The following is a 21,498-nucleotide window of genomic DNA, read 5'->3' on the forward strand; positions in this document are numbered from 1 at the left end:
GTGAGCTAGTGGCAGAATAAGGAACTAATATATGCGTAATTTAGCATGTTGCCTAAAAATATGCAACGATATTTTTAAAAAGCTGGTATCACTTTTATCAATCCATATAAAATTGGTTTATTTTAAAACGCTTAATTCTGAAATGTATAAAAGCGAATGAATAGATAATTTTAAAACAAATATAATGAAAATAGATAAAGGTGCTAGTTTTTGAAAATAACAATTTATTTGTAAACCAAGATTACTAAATTAAATAATAACTCTAGAGGCTTCCAGCGGCGCTTATTTGAAAAAATCGAACTCTCGCTCTATTTTTATTGTTCACCCACGTAATAATTTGTTTATTCAAATTAGAAAAATTCTCGATAATAATAGATTTTACATTTACAATTATTTACTTGACTTATGAAGATCATATTCGTTAACTGCATAGTGGAGCGGACCCTGCACTATTTACACATTATTGCATAATTATATACATGGATATACACATATGTATATTCGTAGATCCTATGTGTATGCATGATTATGGGGGCCAGGTGTATGCGCTTTACGATATAGTTATAAGTATAAGTATGTGCAATTAATTTAAGTTAGTTTGTATGAACAGTTTACAAATAGGCCTTACAACTATTTATTATAGAATTTGTATTTGCTTTTGCATTTGTTAACAACGATCATTCCGCATTTCTTTCTTTGACTCTTAATTTCTTAGCATTTTGTATCAATTTCTTTGTAACTTTACACTGCACAATTAACGCGAACGCATTGCATTGGGTATACATGGGGGGTGTTTAATAAATAAAATAGAGGCATAGAGAGGAGGTCTAGAAATTCAGATGGTTTGTGGCTCAGCCACATATTACAATTTCGAACTGAGAACTCAGAGGTGTATATAACATTGCAACGGATGGTGGGGTGGGGGCAGTCGACGTTTTATAAACAACAGTACAGTAGCAGTCAAGGCTCATCTTCCAGCTTTTGCTTATTTACATTTAGGATCACCAGGTGGCGTATTGGTATTGCAGGTGCTGCTGCTCCATCAGATGCTGCTGCTGCTGCTGATGCTGATGCTGTTGCGAACTGTTGTCGGAGAAGTAGCTCAGCTCGAAGTTGTGACTCAGATCGCTGTAGGTCGTCTGTGAGGGCGATGTTTCGTTCACAATCGAGGCATTTCCGGTGGACAGCTGCCTTTCGCTCTCCGAACTGCTCGAGCAGCTATTCGAATTGGCCGAGAATGGACGTATCATCGAGGTGGCCACATCCACCGTCGCATCATAGTCGTAGTAATAGTGATTGTTGTTATTGTAGTACAGGTTGCCGGTGGTCGTGTCCGGATACTGCATCTCCGTGGAGTAAACGCCGGAGGACGAGGCCGACGCACTGGATCCACCGCCCGCACTTGAGGCGGTGCCACCGCCCACACTGCTGCTCGAGCTCACCACCAGATCGTTTAAGGGCGGATAAAGCTGCGTGTAACTCAGGCTATCGTGATCCATGCTGCCGGACTGCTGCTGTTGCTGCTGTTGTTGCACATGATGGTGGTGCCACACGCCGTTGTTATTGTTACTACTACTACTACTGTTATTCGTTGGGGGCACGGGCGTAACGGCCGGCTGCAGCGGCAGCTCCGGCTCAAAATAGGGATCCAGCTTGGGACTCGCACTGAGGGCCAGACTAACTGGCGTACCCGGACCCACCGGCTGACCCGTTGCTCCGGCGCACTGCGGCTGCACCACCACCGACTGCTGGGGCACCACCACCACCTGGGCCTGCACCGCTTGAGCCGCATGTGCTGCCTGCGCCGCCTGGGCCGCTTGAGCCGCCTGTGCCGCTTGGGCAGCTTGTGCCGCTTGAGCTGCCTGTGCCGCTTGAGCCGCCGGCGATATGGGCTCCCGCTTCACAACGCCCGTCTGAATCTCGTTCAGCACCAAGTCTTTCACCTCTCGTTCGCTCAGCACGTAATTCACGCTCACGATGAACACTTCTCGCGAGGATCGCGAATTGTGCACCAGTGTCGCGTACGACTGCACCCACACCCAGCCGCCGCCTTTGGTGAGGAAGCGGTAATACTTGGTGGTCACTTGTCCTTTGTACAGCACTATTGAAAGGGAGAGAAGAAACAAACCCGATGAGAATGATGTTTTATGGAAATTATTATGGCAGTGGATAAGGACGAGTTTACTTACGGATTTGATGGGAGCAGCGCATGGCCATGATGTCCGCGGCGTGGATGTACTGATACAGGGTCTTCTCGATGAGGTCCTGCGGTTCGTATCCGGTTAGCTGCGATACGCTGTAAGCAAATAAACAGGCGAAAGGATGAGGATGAGAATGAGGATAAGTTTCGAGGTCGAGGGCAACAGTTTCGCTGGCTTATTTAAACAACGAATGGTCGGTCATTGGTGTTGCCTTTGTCGCTAGAGTGTTTTATTCGGCTGGTTTACTTTTGCCGACTCCAATTCAATTATGCAGGAAAAACAAAAAAAAAAAATATGCGGCGAAAACGGGGCTGATTTACCGCTCACCACTTTGGGGTTGTTCCCTGCGAAAGTGCGAGGGCGCCAGAATAGGATGGCAATATGCTGTGTGGCATCATGAGGGTAATTGAGTGACAATAATGTCAGACAAAGTGGGCTGGTTTTTTGGCCCGCCAGGCACTTACACAGCGTCCCTTTTCCCCCTCAGCACTCACACACACACACGCACCACACAGGGACAAAGGAAAATCAAGCTCAAGAGGGAAATGATTTGTTTTTCCTTTTGTCATGTCGCCACTGTCTTGCTTACATTTCCTTTTTCCTACTCGATTCTTTTCTTTTTTTTTTTGTTTTTCGCCACTTTGAAAACATTATCTTTTTGGGGGCGTCTGCTGGTACTTTTTATCGTGGTGTAAAAAACGAATTCTGCGGCCCGTTTAAATATTTGCCTAGTGTCGAATATACGGCAAACAGCCAAAGGATACTTTCGAGGATTTTTTGAGTGCAGTGAGAAAAATTATGCTGTGAAAGCACCAGGCTACACGGATAAAAAATGGTCTTAGAATTATATTATGATATTTACTTTCAATAAACCGATGTTGTTATATTTATAGGAACTTCTCGAGAGGATTTCAATGATAAAAAAATGTATAGCCAAATATGTGTGCATATATGTATGCCCTAAATAACTGAAGATAGTTATTAAACTTACCGTGCATCGAAGAAGATGAGCTTCATGTCCAGCTTGGCCCGGAACATGAACATGTTCTGGTGCAGCTTGATTTCCGTGATGGCGGATGAAGGCAGCGAGTGACCGACGGCCACCAGGCCGAGATTCTGGATGAGGCTGCCCTGTCCATCCCCGCGATCGGGATAGATGCGAGCCTTCAGATAGCCGGAGCAGTGTATCACCTAAAATCATGAAATAATACAAGGATGAGCATCCACTTGAAGGAATGGTATGTATAATATCCTTTACCTTGAATCCGGAGGTGGTGAGGCCCGCGTTCCTTTTGGCCAGGACGCACTTCATGCGCAGGAAGAAGGTCTTCTCGATCTCGATGGTGTGCGATCCGCGATCGTGGTCGTAGGCGGATGGATGCTGGACGCCATTGGGACTGCCGATGGGCGTGTGCGTCTGGGCGAGCTGTAGGGAGTTGAGAAAGGCGGCCTGTGGCGTGAGTACAAGTCAGAGTAGGATGGATGCATGGCAGAGAGAGAGAGAGAGATGGAGAGAGAGAAAGAGAGCGCAAACATTTTCAAATGTTTCAAAGGACTCTGTGGAAACACGGATGCTCTACTCACTGGATGCTGGTTGATGTGCGGATGCAGCGACAAAATGGCGTTCATCTCGTCCTGATCGTAGTTGTGTATGTACTCGAATATCGAGTTGCCCGTCAGCTCAACCTGGTTAAAGAAAGATAATTAAACTATTAAATATTAAAAATAAATATATAAAATATATCCTATACTGATGTAAAGTTAATTTCCTTAAGCTGATAATGTAACTGGAGCTATGTAAATTTGCTCCGCCAGCACTGAGTGCCAATTAGTGGGCAAATGCAAATGAATCGTCTTTGCTGAAGCCACAGCACTTGGGTTCCCTGCACCATCCAAGCCCATTGACTTGCAAATGCAAGTGGTGGCCAGGATACAAAAAGGCAAATTCAGGTGGCCCGGCAAATTATGCGCATAAATCAGGACAAGAGATCCATTCACCGACACTCACCTGACTGAGGCCCAAATGCACGGAGGCCGTTTCCGAGATGTACATGATTTTGCCATCCGGAGCCACCACGAAGATGAATCCGTCCAGCGTCTGCAGCAGATGGGAGCCCAGCTCCTTGATGGTGGCGCCGCGTTGCATGGCAGGCGAGGAGCCCCAGGCTTCGCCAAGACCTACAACATAAGATTCAGATTTATGAAACATGCTTTACTGTCCTTCAAAATCAAATCTAAAAAGTTGTTGCTGTTTAATAAAATCGAATTGTACACCGTTTAATATGATTTTTATATAGTTTTATATCAAGCTCTCGTTTCTATTTTCTTGCTACTTAATAAAATCGAACTGTACTCTGTTTGATTGTACTTTGATTTAGTATTATGTCAAGCTCCCGTTTCTATTGTCTTATCCGCCCCAATGTCCTGAATTAATTGTTTGTCATCCGCTCGAAGTATCTTAATTCGCAAAATTCCCACCAGCAGCAGCAGTGGCAGTGGCATCAGCACACGCCCTACTTGCCACTGCTGACGTCTAAATATTATTCCCAATTAAAGTCATCGAGCGCCGTAGGTGGCCCATTCACAGCCCACCATTCCACCCACTGGCCCACCCCCTGACTTTCATCGACTTCGCACCATATATACAACATATATTGTGTTGTACATAATACCACTGGCACTTCCTTGGCCCGTCCGGATCTCGTTGTTTGTTGCCTATTATTAAAATAATTATTTCAATAAAGGCTGAAAAGAAAAGCACAAAACGGTGCGGCAACAATGGGAGCGACAAACACCCAACCAAACGACCGACGAAACACCCACCCACCCACTTCTCGAGCAACCCTCTTTGTCAGCAGAAAATCTCAGTGGCGCACACTCACATGGACGGTGGGGAAAAGTTGGGAAAATGTGTGTGGAGGGGGGAGGATGTTCGAGTTCGGTTTTCCAGTGCGGCTCTCGCTGCTCTTTGAGTGAAAGAACCAAGCAGCCGCCATTGTGTTTTGGCCAACCCCAACCAGCCGCCCACTTCATCCTGCTGTTTATTGTCTGCCCATTGTTGAGTGCTATTTCCCTGTTATTTCCCTGGCCGATTCTCGCCAACATATGCTTTAAACAAACATAGCCGTTTAAACTTGAAAACTTGAAAACAGCGTAAAATGGAATGAAATGAAATCATTGCAAGTACATCGGAGTTAAAGTGAAAACAAAGGAGCATGTCCTGCTGCGAGGATATGACGAGCTTGGATTATAATGAGCGTGTCGGTCGCGTGGCTGTCAAAGATTCCGCATCATTTGCCGTGTAGCCACAAGGCGCATTTCACACGAGATGAAAAGCCAAGAGCGGCGACAAATTGAGCGCCAATCAAGTGAGTTTTTCCGCAGGACGATTTTCCGATCGAACTTACCATCGGGAAAGACTTGGCGCATTTTCAAATACGACGTGGTCAGCCGGATGACGGAGGCCTTGTCCAGTTGCGAAGTAATCGCCGCCGGCAGCGGCAGTAATTTGGCCAATTCACAGAATTCCGTGTTTTCCTTTTCACGTCGCGTGCGTGCCGCATTTTTGCTTTTCTCCTTCATGGCACACGTTTTGGCTATATCTGTAAAAATCGAAATAACCAAAAAGCATTTTCAGTAAAAGTTGGTAACAAAAACAAAAAAAATTGATATATTTCGTTGCCAAAAACCACAACCGACCATGCAATCTGCTCTCATAGCAATCCTTGCGCACTCGCCGATGGTTGGTCATTTTAAAGATATCCTTTTCTATAGATCCTGCTTTGAAACTGTTGCGAGCACTTCCTCAGCACTTGCTCATATCCCTGCAATCACCTGTTTGCAACTGAGCCGCTTTCCGCCGGCGCAAGCAGTTTTAACAGTTTCCCAACTGATCCCGAAAAGGATCTGCTACCTGAATCCTGGGAGAAGAACCTGCCATTGGCTGCACTGGATTTTTACCTGTTTACCCGATGCAATTGACTTTTCGCAATGTTACTAATTTGCTCAGATCCTTTTTGCTGAATGGCGAAACGAAAATAGCTGCCATCTCACTCGAAGTGACTCCTGCATTCAACAGGTTGACTTTTGCCGACCGCAGGAGTTTCACTTATATCTATACACACACACACATACATATATGTATATTCTGGTGTCTGTGTGAGCACATAATAACCAAATGATGTCCCACGCACACTGCCACACAAAACGAGAGTTTAGGAGGTGGCGAAATTCATATGCACCACACACACACATCCACAGCCAGGATGAGGATGACCCACAGCCGAAATCCTGCCATTGATAGTTTTCGAACGTGATTTTGGCGCAGTTTTGGCAAAATCTAAGCCATTGGAACTCCTGCTGCTTTATTTCCCATCGAGTCACTTTTTCTGTCACTCTTAAAGAACTTGGCCATTTACCTAAATGTACCGAACGGCTGGAATTCGCACGTAAATACAAGTTTATTGACTTAGGTCACGTATCTTAAATGTTTCTAGTTTTGCCGCTAATTTGCGCCCAAAAATGTTAGATATGCAAGTCAATCAGGCGCCTTTTAAGGTCATATAATACAATATATACCTAAAATTTTATACTTGGAATAACTAGAGCTTAGCTAATTTATAATAAAAAATGAAAATAAAATCAATTCAAAAACTCCAATAATGTGTTTCCTTTGTACTGGTGCTTTGCATCCATTTAGCAGCAAGAAATGAAACATTTGTCAAAAGTCAGAGATTGAGGGAATTGTCGACATCCGTTACGCATTCGCAGGAGCAACAGATTTGCCCAACGATCATAATCCTAAAGAGTATTCCGCGCTAATCCGCAACGCAAATGTGCCAACATGCACGTCTGAAGTGAGGTTGCTTCCCTTTCTCCGCTGCAGAAGTGGAAATGCCAGGGGAAATAGGGGAAAACTGAGGCGTTCCCATTTAGGCCGCGATTGCCACAAATGACTCGACTCGCGAACAAAATGCGGACAGGAGTCAGCCAGAGGGTTGGCTATCTCGTATGCCGGCAAATCCATTTAATAGGATAGTTTACGAGTCGTAAGTGGGTCAAAATTATTCAGGATATAAGCCATTATACCATTCGAACATTACAGCATTTCATATAGCCATAAATACGGGAATATGCCAATGATATATCAGCATTCGTTTCCATAATCTCAATTCTGGATATGGGAAACAAAGATAAAATCTAAACATAGATAGTATGTAATCATCGTAAAATGTGCACAGCTTTAAGATTAATATTTTATAGAAATTTTATAAGATATTTATTGCCTTTCATTTAAAAGTTGTACATCTATATATGAATAAACCCTCGGGCTAAAAAAGTTCCCCTTTCACGCTAATAAAACTCAAACTTTAACGATCTTTTCCCGGAAAGCGTATAAAAATGCGACTCATGCCTCGAATGGCAACTCAATGAACCGGATCTCAAGCCGAATCCCAGCCCATCCGACCAACTTGACCTTAATCTGGTTACAGGCGCAAACAGCAAACTGAAAACAAATGGCCAAAAGTTTAAAAATAAAGTCAACACAAATATTCACACTGAACTTGAACTAGAGAGTTCCACATGAGGAGGAAGATGCTGTGGGAATGGGATGGTGTGGCATGGAAACAGGTAGGATGAGCAAAGATTCCCACGCAGCGGAAAGTAGAGAGTCCATAAAGCAATTAACAGGACACTGGACGCTGGTCCGATGCTAATGTGGGTGTTGCGGGCGAGGCGCAACAGCGCCTATACCCTATATCCTGCATCGTGCATCCTACATCCGATCCTGCTGCCTCTCGCTTCCCATCAGGACGAGCCACAGGTATGGATATGCTAAAAACCCGGTGCTCGCAGCTCATGTTCTCACGCTAGCGCATCGCCATCGGGGAATTTCCAATCGGCCAATTGATAACCAGTCGGGGAAAAACGGCCAAAAAAATAGCAGCACATGTCCTGGAAGTGTGAGAAACTTGCGAGGCGGCCAGGCATACCTGCCACTCCTACCGGCACCTCACTGCGATTCCCACACATTCCCGAGTCCCCTGTCCTATCAGGTGGGAAGCTGTGGCCGTGGCCGTGGAAAGCGGAAAATCGCCATACGCTGTAAATGTGCGTAACATATGCCGGGGCCACGACGATAAGAGCTCTGCTCCTGTTCCTGCCAAAATGTTTCAGCACTCGAAGAATTATTTATTGAAAGAAATATCTAATTGTATCTAAGAAAAATTTAATCACTACTTTTCTAGCATTGCTGAATATTTCATGTGAATCCGAGTAATGAAAATCATTTCATAAATTTTCTTTTCTTTTTTTTTAATAGCTATATGCTTTTTTTAAAAATCACATCCTATTGTGCCATAATTTAAAATAAACTTTTGTAGTTAGTTCACCTTACTATCACCGAATATATTTAAATTATTTTGCTCGCAGAACCTGCGTTTATTTTTCTCTGTGCACTTCAACACCCACCCAACCCCCACATTTGCGGTCCTTCGCTCTTTTCCCGTGTGTTTTTCCAACGCACATGAAGTTTTTATCTTGAAACAACAGTCGGCGTCGCGTCGTTGAAGGGGCAACCTCCCTCCGGAATGGGTCGCAATTTTAATGCTCAGCTCGCGCTTAATTTTCGGATTAAAACCCGTAAAGCAAACAGCGGCTAAGGACACCACCAGACCAGGACAGACCATACCATACCAACTGGGTGCGGATGTGGATGTGGATACGGACTCGCATCCGGACTGGTTGCCTCCGTATCCGTACATTAACCCAATTTCAATATGCTTTTTGATTTGTTTGCGCGGCACTTTAACATTATCAAACAAAAGTTTATGCAATCCGAGGGGTGTTGTTTGGTTGTGTGTGTGTTTGGGGTGTTTCGAGGGTGTTGGGCGTGCGTTTTTAATTGCCTGCAATAACAAGTAACGACGGTCGCAGCAACAACAAAAACAACACCACCAGCCAAAATCTCAGAAAAGACGCAACAAAGCGTTGGCTTTGTTTTTGGTCGCCCAAATCCGCTAATTGCGAACAGTTGTCGTTGTTTTTGGCCCCGTTAAGTTGGCAATTGGCCCTTTTATGGCGCCCTTAATTATGCAAAGAATGGCCTATTGATTAGCATAATGGTTTATGAGCACGGAATTAAGCAAAGATAGCGAGCAGGATCCACAAATTCGGAGAAATAATCGTCTACTATCGCTTGAGCATCAAAAGTTATTAGTCAAGAGATTTAGGCATAAAAATGGAGCTTTAACCATTGTTTAAGACTGAGAAGTGTACTTTATATTATTTATGACTGAGAAGTGTACTTTATATTATTTATGAAATTTAATAAAATGTAAAAAAATTAAAGAGGCAAGTATATGTATAAATTGAGTAAATTAGATAGTTTTGTCTTCAAAAAGTCCACAACATCCAATTCCAAAATGTTGTAAAATAAATTAGTGACAAACAAACAAAATCCCACAGAAATTCTTCATTAAATAAATAATTCTTTTGTAAACGAAAAAACGAGCTATTTGCACAAATTAATTTGCAAAATATGCATCGCTGTAAATGAATGCAATTTTAAAAATGCTTAAAATGGAAAAAAACAACTGCATAAATAATAATCCCAATAGTCGTGCATCAGTTGCAAATGCCAGTTCAAACAGCAAATGGGAACTTAGTGCTTTTGTCTGCAAATTGAAGCTGTGCAACCCAATATACACTTTATTTAACATTAATCGTGCAAATTATTTTGCATGAACTTAACCGTAAATCAGAAATAAAACACAACCAGGACAAACAAATTGGGGAGCAGCGAAGTGAAAGCAAATAAATGTGCAGCCAAATCGATCCGTCCGACCGAAGCCATAATCGTAATAATAATCAACCAGCAGCACATCATAATCACTGTTTTCATTACACTATATTTTCGAAAAATCGAAAAATAATTATGCATGTATTTTATTCGTGTTTGTATTTGCATTTGTATTTGTATTTGCTCAACAAACATAAACGAGAGCTGCCGCCTCGAGTTTGGAATTATGTGGGGCTTTCGGGGGGAAGTGAAGTGGATGGGGGCGTACAAATAGCCAGGGCAAATACGCAAAGCGATGAGGCGTTCAAAATGCGAAAGTAAACTTTCGAATGGAATAAAAAAAATATGTATGTATATATATGTGTATACAAGCAACAAATACGGCAGCAGCGAAATGTGTACCAGGAGCAGCCAAGCTATAAATACGGAAAATCTCGGAAATATCACGTAAAATCGATCAACAATACAAACTTGCAGCCAAATGGCCGATGGGCCCCCATAGGCCATAGAACAATACGAAAACCAGCAACAATTCCCCTGCTCTCGGAAAATCAAACAAGTCAAAATGTGTTGCACAGCAGCGCACTACCACCAACTAACTTCCAAGGGTCAAATCGATAATCATAATTTGAGGCCCCGAATCTGTACACACACACACATGTATGGTATAGTATGACTATGCTATCTGTACATAGGTCCGACCTCACCTACGCGTAAATACTCAAACACCTCCATTATCACTTCCTCTCCAAGGTGCAGCCAGTCCAGTCCAGTCCATTCCATTACCTCGGAATCCCAATCGGTATCGGTATCAGAATCGGAGCTGGACTTCCAACCGAACCGCCATCCATTGTTGTCATTGCCGTACGTGATGTTCACCATAAATTTGAATTTGATTTCGAATTTGCTCCAAAACACCAGCAGCAGCGGGCACAACAATGGATCCGGACGAACCTGGAAACCGGCTACCATTGCTGATGGTGGACACTGAGCAAATAGCCACGGGTAGTGTGATTCCAACAAATAGACCAACATGGACACAGTGTAAACACGTTACACACATAAGCCCACCAAGTGGAGCAGGGGAAATGCGGATGACAAGTTGCGAGCAAATTAACATAAGAAATGTTCCAAGCGAAAGGGGTAAGTACTAAATACATAAAACTATTAAATTACGATCTTTGAATAATTTCTGTTAAGTTTTTTTCAAGATATCCAGAGCAAGGATTATTATTATTGCATAAAAATAAATTCAAGGAATGTAAAATACACAAGAGTGCTTTGCTATTTCAACATCACCTTAACTAAATTAATCCTATTAAATTTATAATTTAATCAAATAAATAATATTTGTACAAAAAATCAGTAGCTTCCGTCGCATATAAACTTCCCAGAATTGCGATTCCAACATTTCGCTATTAATGACAGTAATAAAATCATATCGAAATGGTTCGGAAGCCAATCTACTGCGTATTCATTTAGCAGTTGACGATACCAATTTTCCGCTGCAATAAAAACTGCAAAAATAAAAAAAAAGCGGCAATAAAAAAAGAACAACAACAACAACAGCAGCGGCAACTACAACAAAAACACTGTGGTTGAGTCTTACGCTCTGGTGTAAAATGAAACAAAAGTATGGTTGGAGAAAAATCAATACAAAGTCACGTTTTAGAGAAAATCACGTTTCATTAGATACCTATGGGTATACACAAACGCCACTACATATACATATATGAAATATATATACCGACAAGGCATTAACATTCCATTGTCGAATCGTTTTATGTAAGCAAAAACTATAGTTTACAATTAATTGAATTGTTTTTAAAAACATCTTTTGAAATTCAAATGTGAATGTTAAGTGAAATGGAGCAAATTGAATGACTCTACTTGGAAAATACATAAGCACTAATATATACAGATTGAATATAAGTATACAGCTACTTCTAATTTCACCTTGAAATTTACGACACTTTTCACTTTAATATCAAGGCATAGTTGGGGTAGAGATTTTTTGGGGATGATTGGCGGAAGAAACGGATTCTTCCTCCCCCAAAATAAAATCCCCAAAATAAGTATAGGTGCTAAAGACTTCCTAAGTCCGGGTAATTAGTTGGTTTCCCCAAAAATTGTGTTGAAATAGGGAGATTTTTGTGTTTTCAGCTAGGGTTTAAGTGACTTTATGAAGCGTATCTCTTCGAATGATAAACTGCTTATGACTAATTAAATTAATCTTTTTGGTAAAAATATTGTGGCCAGGTGATTATAAGGCGCTCAAGAAGATTCAGATATCTTATATCTTATTATTTATGGCAAGCATTTAAATATTAATCTTTTGATAAAAAATAAATAAACAGTGAAAAATGTCTTCTAGATCAAAGAATGATCTTTTGGTCTTAATCTCTTAAGAAACAAGAACCTTTTCGTTTACGAAATAATATAATACAAGGTAAAAGCAATTTTATAGTTTTCATTTCAAGAACAAAGTGTTTAAAGTGTTATTTCTGGCTCATATTAGCATAACGAGTTGAAGGAATCTCCACATTTGCTTTGCTTAAAAATGGTTACACTATCAAAGTTGACGTGTTCGTTTGTAAAGCGCAGCAAAATTACAGCATTAAGCGGATTTCCTCACTAGAAGTCAAACACGCACACACACACACACTCAGGACGGCACCCACACTAACACCCAAGATAAACACTCACCGATGCTGAGCAGCAAGAAGAGGAAGCAGAACAAACACCATCTGAGAAAAGGCAACACACACAGAACATTCATCAACAAAAAATGTACGAGACAAAAGAATTTAAAAAGCATCAAATCCTAGACGAGACCAGAAATACGACAAACGAGCACAGGAAACAATCCAAAGCACACACACACACACATACACACGCATGGGGGAAACAGCAATACAACGTTAAGAGCGCAAGAAAATGGTGTCTCAGTCCCTTTCCCAATTCCATATCGAGTCCCATTCCCCAGGTAGCATTAGAGACATTAGAAGCAAAGCACAGTGGTGCATGTACTGTCGAACATGGCACGAAAATAGATATGCCCAAAGGTCGCTGACACTTGAGCGGAAGGTGATTGTCATTTGGTACAACATTATTCTGGCGGGGATACGGTTCTCATAGATAAATAAATAAATGGAGCCACCACTTATCATTTGCTTCTTATCTTGATCGTGAGGCAGCATTTTAAATGGGTAATAATATTGTCAGCATATCTGTTTTTAGTCTAGAAATTTTAGGATCACGAAAAAGTATTTAGTCTCTTTGGTAGTGTTGGAAGTACTATATAATTAGGTTTCTTTTGTTGAAAAGTGTGTTTCCTTTAAAAACCCCTTCAGGATCTAGTATCGGATCCGCCTATTGCTTTACTTGCTTACTTTTAACTCAAGGTCGAAATTTATTTATATAAATGTATGTAATACTAATAAGGAAAATGTTAAAAACGAACGCACCAAATTTTTGTTCACCTAGTCGTATACGCAATATCGATAGCCATTTAACCCCCATTATGCATAAAGTTAATACGCTTTTTAAACAGCAAAATTTAGACAACTATTTCAAATAAAGAATAACAATAATAATAATGTTTTTAAATCTGACAATGATGGTGTTTATAACGTAGTCTTGGAGATGTGATAAAATAGACAATATGATGCAGCTAAAGGGCAAATCATTTCAAGCAATAATAAACTCAAAAGGTAGTTGTGCTGCTAAGAACAAAGCCTTTAAAGCTATTTAACTAACAACTTTAAAATAGTTAAAAGAAAAACCAAAGACACTGTGCGTGGTTCATTCACCGACCATTTCAATACGGCTGCGCTGCTTTTGCGGCTGTTTCAAATGCTGTTGTTCAGTGTAACAGACCTAGAGGAGCAGGAGAATGGGGGGAGCGGAAAACGGGTTCCACAACTTACACAAACACACACACACACTCGCGCAGCAAAAACAACCACCCTCTGCGACAAACAACAACAGTGCGCGCAAGCGAGAGCGGAAGAAGAAGAGCGGCGAGCATTACACAAATACACACAAACACACGCACAGACAAACAGGCAGGCAACAACATTTTCTCATTGGCTGACTTGGCCTGGAAACTGGAACTGGCATTGGTGTGAGTGCGTGCGTAATACGTATGTTTACGCTTGTGTTTGTATTTCAGTTTGAGTTTGTATCGCGCCACCGCTCCGCCCACACACACAGTGGCACATAATTGTTGTGTTTGTGTTGTGTTTGTATTGTGTGTGCCTGTCTGGCAACGCCTTAATAATTGTTATTTGAGTTTCATTTTGTTTTCGATGCTTGTGTGGGTGTTTCTCTCTGCAGGAGTGTGTGTGTGTGTGAGGTGTCTGTGTGTGGGTTGTTACACTCCATTAGCGAACATTTCTGGCATTTGAGTTTTAAGCGTTCTCCTTTTCATATTTCTTTCTTTTTTAACATTTTTAGACCTCTCCTGTGCGCACCTACATGCGCACATTGGGCACTTCCGCTTGTCAAAATTCAATGTCAGTATTGTCACTTCCGGTTGTATTGGTGCCCGATGCTCTGTGTGTGGGTGAGAAAGAGACACAGTGAGAGAGGGGCTTCCCCCTTTACATGGACGCCATTTTTATTCACTTCCTTTCTAAGCAACTCGTAAACATTTGATGTTACCCTTTGAAATGCTAAATATTTTAATGCCTCCATAAAAACGTAAACGCAAATTATTTCCTTTATCTAAATCGGGATCTATAAATATGTACTTAACGAAACTAATTAAATGTGACAAACAAATAAAATTGTAATGGCAACAGCATTTGAAATCATAAAATCATGCCATGATGTATTTTTACGGATGGTAACCAAAGAAAATTCTTGTATTATTTTGCTGTTGATGTTCTTTTTGTTCTAACTTAAACAATCTTTATAACTGAATACAATATAGTAATATTTTGAATTTATTAAATCTTTTAATTTTAAATATCTGTTCTTTAAATTTTATAATGATTTCGAGTTCCCTGTTCTTTGTCTGGTATTTAAGAATTTTGAAAACTTTCCATATTTCCAAAATCTCTACAACTGAAATTGAAATTTGATATGTTGCAATTCCGATTCCAAATGCACGTTGCCACAAAACAAAGGCAGTTTGCCCCAACAACGACGTCGCACAACCTCCCCCTGTCTCCCTCATCCTCCTGCAGCCTGGGCAGACAAAACAAATCATTTTCGGTGGCTACCGTATGCAAACAAAAAAAACAAAAAAAAAAATGGAAAAAAACAACAAAGTCAAAAAACAAGAATCCCGAGACAGTAAAAACAAACACAGTGCAGCTGCAGCACACAATAAAAAATACTTTGAAAATGTCAAACCCATAAATTTAGTAAAATGAAACTTTCTAAATATCCTAAAGTTTTGGTGAAATGGTAAGTGGTTAGTTTCTAAGATTTTTTAATTTAAAATCATGAAAAAATAAAGTTTAATTGACAAATTATCCCTGCCAAAGGATACTTTTTACTTTGTACATAAAACTAATATTTTTTATAAAAATGTTTAATTATTGTGAAACTAAAGTAATATTAGATTTAGGCACTACTTTGTCCTTTGGCAATATATATTTGCAAAAAAAAGGACTTGTGAAAATTTCTTTGAGTGCATCACTGTTTAATTCCTTTTGGGTAATGATTACTTTTTGGATCCATCTCATAAGCGGTCTGCCGGGAGTGCAGGCTGCATCGCTTGAGGGATTCGCTGGCCAAGATGAAGTTGCAAGGGTCCGCGGAATCGTAAATTATGCCACATAAACCGCGCGCGACAATGGGCGGTGAAAAAAAACAAAGACGACACAACGACTACGACGACGACGACTTGGTCACTGGGTGCAGTGCGACTTGATCCAACACTAAGCTGACCGCAACTAAAACGCTCCAACCGTCGACGGCGACGCCGCTGCCCAGCGACCGATCCGCTCAGCTTTTTGCAGCGGTCTCGCTGGCTTCTGTGTTCTGGCCGCTCCGCCGTAGATGATGGCTTTCGATCGGAGAGCTCGAGCCGGAGCTCTGGAGCGGAGCGGAGCTGGGCAGAGCAGAGCGGAGTGGAATGGAGGTTCCAATGTCGCCTTCGCCGCGGACAATGTCACATGCTGGGTGAAAATAAACAAACAGTGGCCAGCATGCGACCATGACTTGTGCGGCGTTAGCAAAAAGTGTTGCATTTCACCCGAATCGCAGCGAATTTACTTTCTTCGCGACTTCTGCTGAGCTCAGTTGAATCGGAGGGCGACGCCAGTTATAATAAATGTTATCCAAGCCCACATTTGACCCCTGAATCAGATATTGCTGTGCATAAGCAGGGTCTGATCAGCACGGCATTAACCCATTGTTAGCCAGATTTGGTTATTCGAATTTAATGGAACCATAAAAATAAGTATACATATAAAGAAATAAGGTGTCCCAAAGTAAAGATACTAAAGTATCTTTAGCTCTTAACCACCTCGAATTTTATAAACTCAGAGATTTCCTACTGAAAAAACAAAACATGTCCAAAAATATATGTGTCTTTTATAACAAGATCAAATAATATAATTTAGATATAAAATTAATTTGAATCAATTCCGAAATCACTGCCATAAAAGAGGTTAATAGCAAATTTGTCATAATTCGCTGTCATCGTATCGCATTTTGGACTTTACGCGATTCATTCATTGATCGATCACGAATAGTATGAGTATCTTTTGGCCACTTGTCAGCCGGCTCGGTGGCACGTGTTGCCGATTTGTTGTCGCTGGCGATAATGCTTTTCTTGTCAGCTGCCAGTGGCTCATGTCTTACAATATTTCGGCTCTTTTCAGTTGTCTTTGTTTTTTATTTGTTTATATTGTTTGGCTGGCGTCGATGAGCTAATCGCAAATGACGTTTACAATTTCTTGCACGCGCAGCACAATTTTTGCCCTCAGCTGCAGCGGCGCAGTGTTGTTGCTGCGCTTCGGCTGCTGCTGCAACTGCAACATCTTCCACACTATCTGGGCTCAACGTGCAAAAATTTTAAATATTCTTTTCACTTGTAGTCCCTCTTGCCGCAGATAATGGACCATAGTGAATCACTAGCATATAGTTCATTGAAATATTAAAAATAAAGACAAAAACTGTATTCCAAGAAAGATAATCGAGGAAAATAGTGTGAGTTGCAACATGCTCTATGCCCTAAGCCTAGGGGCTTCCTCCGATCAACCCTCAACTTGTCCAAGCCTACATGCCCACAGATCTAGATGCGTATCTCAAGACGTTCGATGATGGCATAATATGCACACATGCCCGCCGTGCACATTGGACACGGAGATTCCCATAATTTCGGCACAAAAATAAAATTTCCCGAACCCTTTCTTGCGGGAAGAGCAAAAAAAACTTACAAGTTTGAAGCGCCAAGGATTCGGATACATGAGGACGAAATGCGGGCTCTGTTATCCGATAGCGAGATGGCAAGGACTAAGATGAGCACAAAGGATGCCAGCCAGGATCTCAGTTATTCGACAACGCTGTTCACTTGGAAACAAAGTTGCCTCCGAGATCGAACCGATTCGATATCGGCGCGGGAACGTGATCCAAACAATGGACACAGGACATGTGGCCAGGACCAAGCCGAAAACGCAGAGTAAGGTATGTGCCACAGTGCTAGGAGTTCGTGTTCTCGCATAAATTATGCCATTAACAAATAGTTGTAGAAATTAGAAAAATATTTCAGCAGATCCCTCTATATAAATACATTTTGGGTGTGAAAATTGCTTAACTGTTGCTCCAGCTGCAATTCACGCTTGGATGCCACCCCTTCGATTTTGTTTTTACGGAAGCTGGGCGACCGGAAAACCCAGCACCGATCCCGGATTCAGGGCAGAGCTGGGCCAACCAATTGGATTTGTGGCAGACATAGTGGCGGCAGTTGGACGACAACCTGGGATTGTTAAATACTTAAAGGAACGGGGGCGGCTGTGCGGCTCAATTACATTGGCGATTGAGCGTGAAATTGTGATGCATGATTTGATTTCACGTGACAAGGGGACATGACATTGAAGACACCGGCACATATGTGTGACCTAGGTGTGCACTCAGCGAAAATGCTTGACACTTTGTATCAGGGTTGAAATTTGAGTCCCTAAGCCTGTGGTTTCAGTGGCTTCTGATATCATTAATAGATAGATAAGTTAACAAAACATGATGCAAACTGTATGCTTCATAGAATGATATAGTCCATAGATTTCCTGATACATTTTGAAATTGTCGATCTATATATATATTATTGATTTTTTAGTGGTTTCTCACAAAATTCCCTAGAATTTGATAGACTGATTTAAGCCGTCGGAAAACATTAAAATATATTAACACAGCTTGATCTTCCATCATCTACTTGATTATTATATTTTGCAGTAGAATTTGGTAGGTTATATTAATAAATTTAAAGTTTTCCTTTGAACTAAAATTTCCATAAATTTTCCATGTGTATTTTTTGGAGTGTTTAAGTAAGCATGTGAGTTGTTAGGAGGACCAACATCCTCCTGAGTCCCAAGGCTCGTTGTCGAATTGGACACACCCGCTAATTTGCTTGGCGCGCGACACCTTTCGGAGTGAAGTGAAGTGGAGGAACCGAGGAGCTGGACCTGGAGCTGGCGAGCCGTCATGGTCATTTCTGTTGGCCAGCGACTACAACCAATGTCCAATGTCCGAGCCGAATGCTGTTTTGTTTGCTCGCCGTGCTTTGCGCCCTTCGGTCGGCACTCTCTACATACTTATTTTTTGCCTTCCTGGAAGTATTATAGTAAATTTCTCGCATATCTCTCGGTGTGTCATTGTCGCCAGGTCCCCGTATCCGTATCCATTTCCATCTCCAACTCCATTTCCATATAGCATACAGCAACTGCGTCTCGGTTTAACCACCCACCCCCCTCTCGGGCAGATTATTAGTTATTATTTTTGTCATAAATGCAAATTAGCTATGCGCAATTTGCATATTCTACATTCAACTTGAAACGCATACAACTCTCGTTGGTCATTTGGAAGACCCGTCTGAAGTCTGGTCAGTAATGTGGATATTTCTGTGGGCCCCTGGGCTACTCCTACTTGGGTGACAGAGTTGTCCATTGGCTAGACATGTTTTGAAAGGAAGTTTGTATGTATGCCCAACTTTCCTTTTCTTAGCAAAATAAAGGGAAAACTGTAACAAGGGAATGATATTTTAATGTTTTCTCCAAATGAAAGGGTTATAATGAAAAAGAAAAGGTTTTCCAGCACCTAGAAGAGTCTTACCTAAACATAAAATAAAATATTGTTATGCGAATTTGTGATAATTTTTAAAAGAATACACTGATTGAGGGAACTAAACAACCTTCAAGAAACTAAAGACTATATAAACTAAACCAACATTGTATTAAAGGTTATTTCCGCTTAAAAACAATATCTATGTAACACCCTGGTAACACCAATTGCCTGCTCAGACTATCTACCATAATATCTAGAAAAAAGGATTTTTTAAAATCTCAAATATAGTTTACCAATTCAGCTTAATGAAAGACCTAAAACTCCACCGATTCCCGGAGACGGTCATTAAGAAAACAAAACAAGAATCGTTGGCTTTGGTTTTATGGATACTGCGGGGATTCTGTAGAAAATCGCGGGGCTGATGACCACAGCGTCTGGGATTGGAATCCGACATGGATTTGGAGTCCGCGAGGGGACACTTTTAAGTGCAATTCGATTTGCTGCTTTTCCCTTTTCATAATTATAGAGAGTCTTTCGGTTGTTTTCGTTTTGGGCCCTGCAAATTTGCATTTGGCAGTGGGGCGTTTCGGTTTATGGGTTCCTCATTTTTTCGGCACTATATTATTTCGTTTTATTGTTATTGTGGCTAAACAATTATTTCGGATTCTTGGTCCCCGATTCCCGGGGGAGGACGACGCAGAACGTAGCCCGAAGTAACCTCCGCCGACGGCATCGCCGTCGTTGTGGGCGTCATATTACAGACGACTGGGTGACATGCCCTCGATGGCGATGACGACGATGACGATTCCAAGTTCTTTGTTTGCCCAGCATACATACATGTGTTTTCTATTCCAAATATCGCCTACAACAATTCGCATTGGATTTCACTTGTTCACAGTCGCCGCGTTTTATTGTTACTAATGTTTAATGGTGTCAGAAGGGTTCCTTCGAAGGGCAATGAGTCATCTCACCTCTGGCAGCTATCCGTTTTGCCGCTGGTATTGCTGCAGTTGGGCCACCGTCGATAAATCCCAATAGGAGAGCTCCGTTCGCCGAGAGAATCAAACTAAATGGTCGCCTTAACTGCTAGCACATTTTTGCTTCAAGTCGATGGTTTTAAAATAAATAAACTGAAATATGTGTTGCGGCCGAGCGAGTTTTGTGTTTTTGCCGGAAAAAGGTTTTCCTAATGAGCCCGTTAACGGGTATTATGCGATTGCGTTTATGGCACTTGGGCAATTTGCTTGCTAGAATTCTTGACTTATTCCTAATGCACACAGATATTTATATGTATATATATTTATGTATATTATTTAACACTTGTAGGCACAGCGAGAAAATTATCCAAACTGGGATATTGTGTGTATGGGTATTATATATCGGTATTATACATATATGTATATAAGGACAGACGGCGTGGACGCGCAGCTGAACCAGCGAGCGGGCGGCGAGCGAATGAGTGACTACTCAAATGGACCGAGCTCAGCCTGCAGTAACTGGGGGCAGCAGAGGCAGCAGCAGCAGCAGCAGCCGCAGCAGCAGTAGAAGCAGCAGCAGCAGCACGGCAGCAACATCACATCCCAGCGGCAACACCAACACACAGGCAAGTGATGTGGAGGCGCGACGAGTGCGCACGCATACGCACACAGAGAGCCAGCTCACACGGACACCACTTCAATCCCCTTGACTGGAAGTCGCTGGTGTTGGTGGTGGTGGCTAAGCATGCAACTTTCCAGTCTCCTTCCCGCTTGCCAGTGCGCCAGTGTGCGTGTATTAATGAATGAAACGCCAATGCCACCGAGCCACCCCCTCCCCGAACACCCCACCCACTCAGTTTTCCCACACCCCTTGGTATGCATGTCCGTGTATATGTGCTCACGTTTTCCGCCGGATCTGGATGATGTGGACGTGCCCGGCGACCGGTGGCGAAGGAACTGCGCTGCGCATGCGTGCGGCATGCCAAAAGGTATTAGCCAGGTGGATCGGCATTTGGCCAGGTCCTCGAAACAGCATCACTCAGTTCAATGAATAATATCTATGACGATAGAAGTCCTTTTGAGATATATATATATCTGATCCAAATTATTTCTGGGCGGATCCCTAACAAATAGTTTCTACATAATAACCTCTATAACTCTCTATTACTCAATTTACATATGAATTGAAATATCGGAATAGTTTTACATGTGTATATGCAATAAAAATATAATTACTTCCGTGCACTTACCTGCATTTTTAGAACTCATTTAAGTTAACACA

The 21,498-nt window shown here is 41.8% G+C and overlaps 1 protein-coding gene across 5 annotated transcripts; it reads right to left on the reverse strand.

Moving 5' to 3' along the window:
- Positions 1–305: 305 nt before the first annotated feature.
- On the reverse strand, positions 306–20,680 carry LOC117144886 (protein single-minded). 5 transcript variants are annotated; one of them, XM_033310308.1, is made up of 8 exons: positions 20,211–20,680; positions 5,609–5,803; positions 4,210–4,379; positions 3,786–3,887; positions 3,460–3,651; positions 3,193–3,392; positions 2,190–2,296; positions 306–2,101 (listed from the first exon to the last, which is right to left on the reverse strand). In XM_033310308.1, exons 2-8 carry the CDS (start codon positions 5,781–5,783, stop codon positions 1,002–1,004), a joined length of 2,046 nt encoding a protein of 681 aa, XP_033166199.1. In that variant the 5' UTR covers positions 5,784–5,803; positions 20,211–20,680; the 3' UTR covers positions 306–1,001. The 5 variants fall into 5 exon arrangements, with proteins under 5 accessions (XP_033166199.1, XP_033166197.1, XP_033166196.1 ...); XM_033310306.1 differs by lacking the exon at positions 20,211–20,680 and adding an exon at positions 15,681–15,882 and having other exon boundaries at positions 3,460–3,627; XM_033310305.1 differs by lacking the exon at positions 20,211–20,680 and adding an exon at positions 15,681–15,882.
- Positions 20,681–21,498: the final 818 nt, after the last annotated feature.

Source organism: Drosophila mauritiana, chromosome 3R, assembly GCF_004382145.1.
Source record: "Drosophila mauritiana strain mau12 chromosome 3R, ASM438214v1, whole genome shotgun sequence".
Taxonomy (NCBI): Eukaryota; Metazoa; Arthropoda; class Insecta; order Diptera; family Drosophilidae; genus Drosophila; species Drosophila mauritiana.

Bases quoted from the DNA above. Each gene is read 5' to 3' on its own strand.
- LOC117144886 (XM_033310303.1), bottom strand. From the start codon at position 5,952: ATGACCAACCATCGGCGAGTGCGCAAGGATTGCTATGAGAGCAGATTG. The intron at 2,297-3,192 runs GTAAGTTTAATA...ATTTGCTTACAG, and splicing joins CTCATCTTCTTCGATGCACG to CGTATCGCAGCTAACCGGAT. The intron at 2,102-2,189 runs GTAAGTAAACTC...CCCTTTCAATAG, and splicing joins GCGCTGCTCCCATCAAATCC to TGCTGTACAAAGGACAAGTG.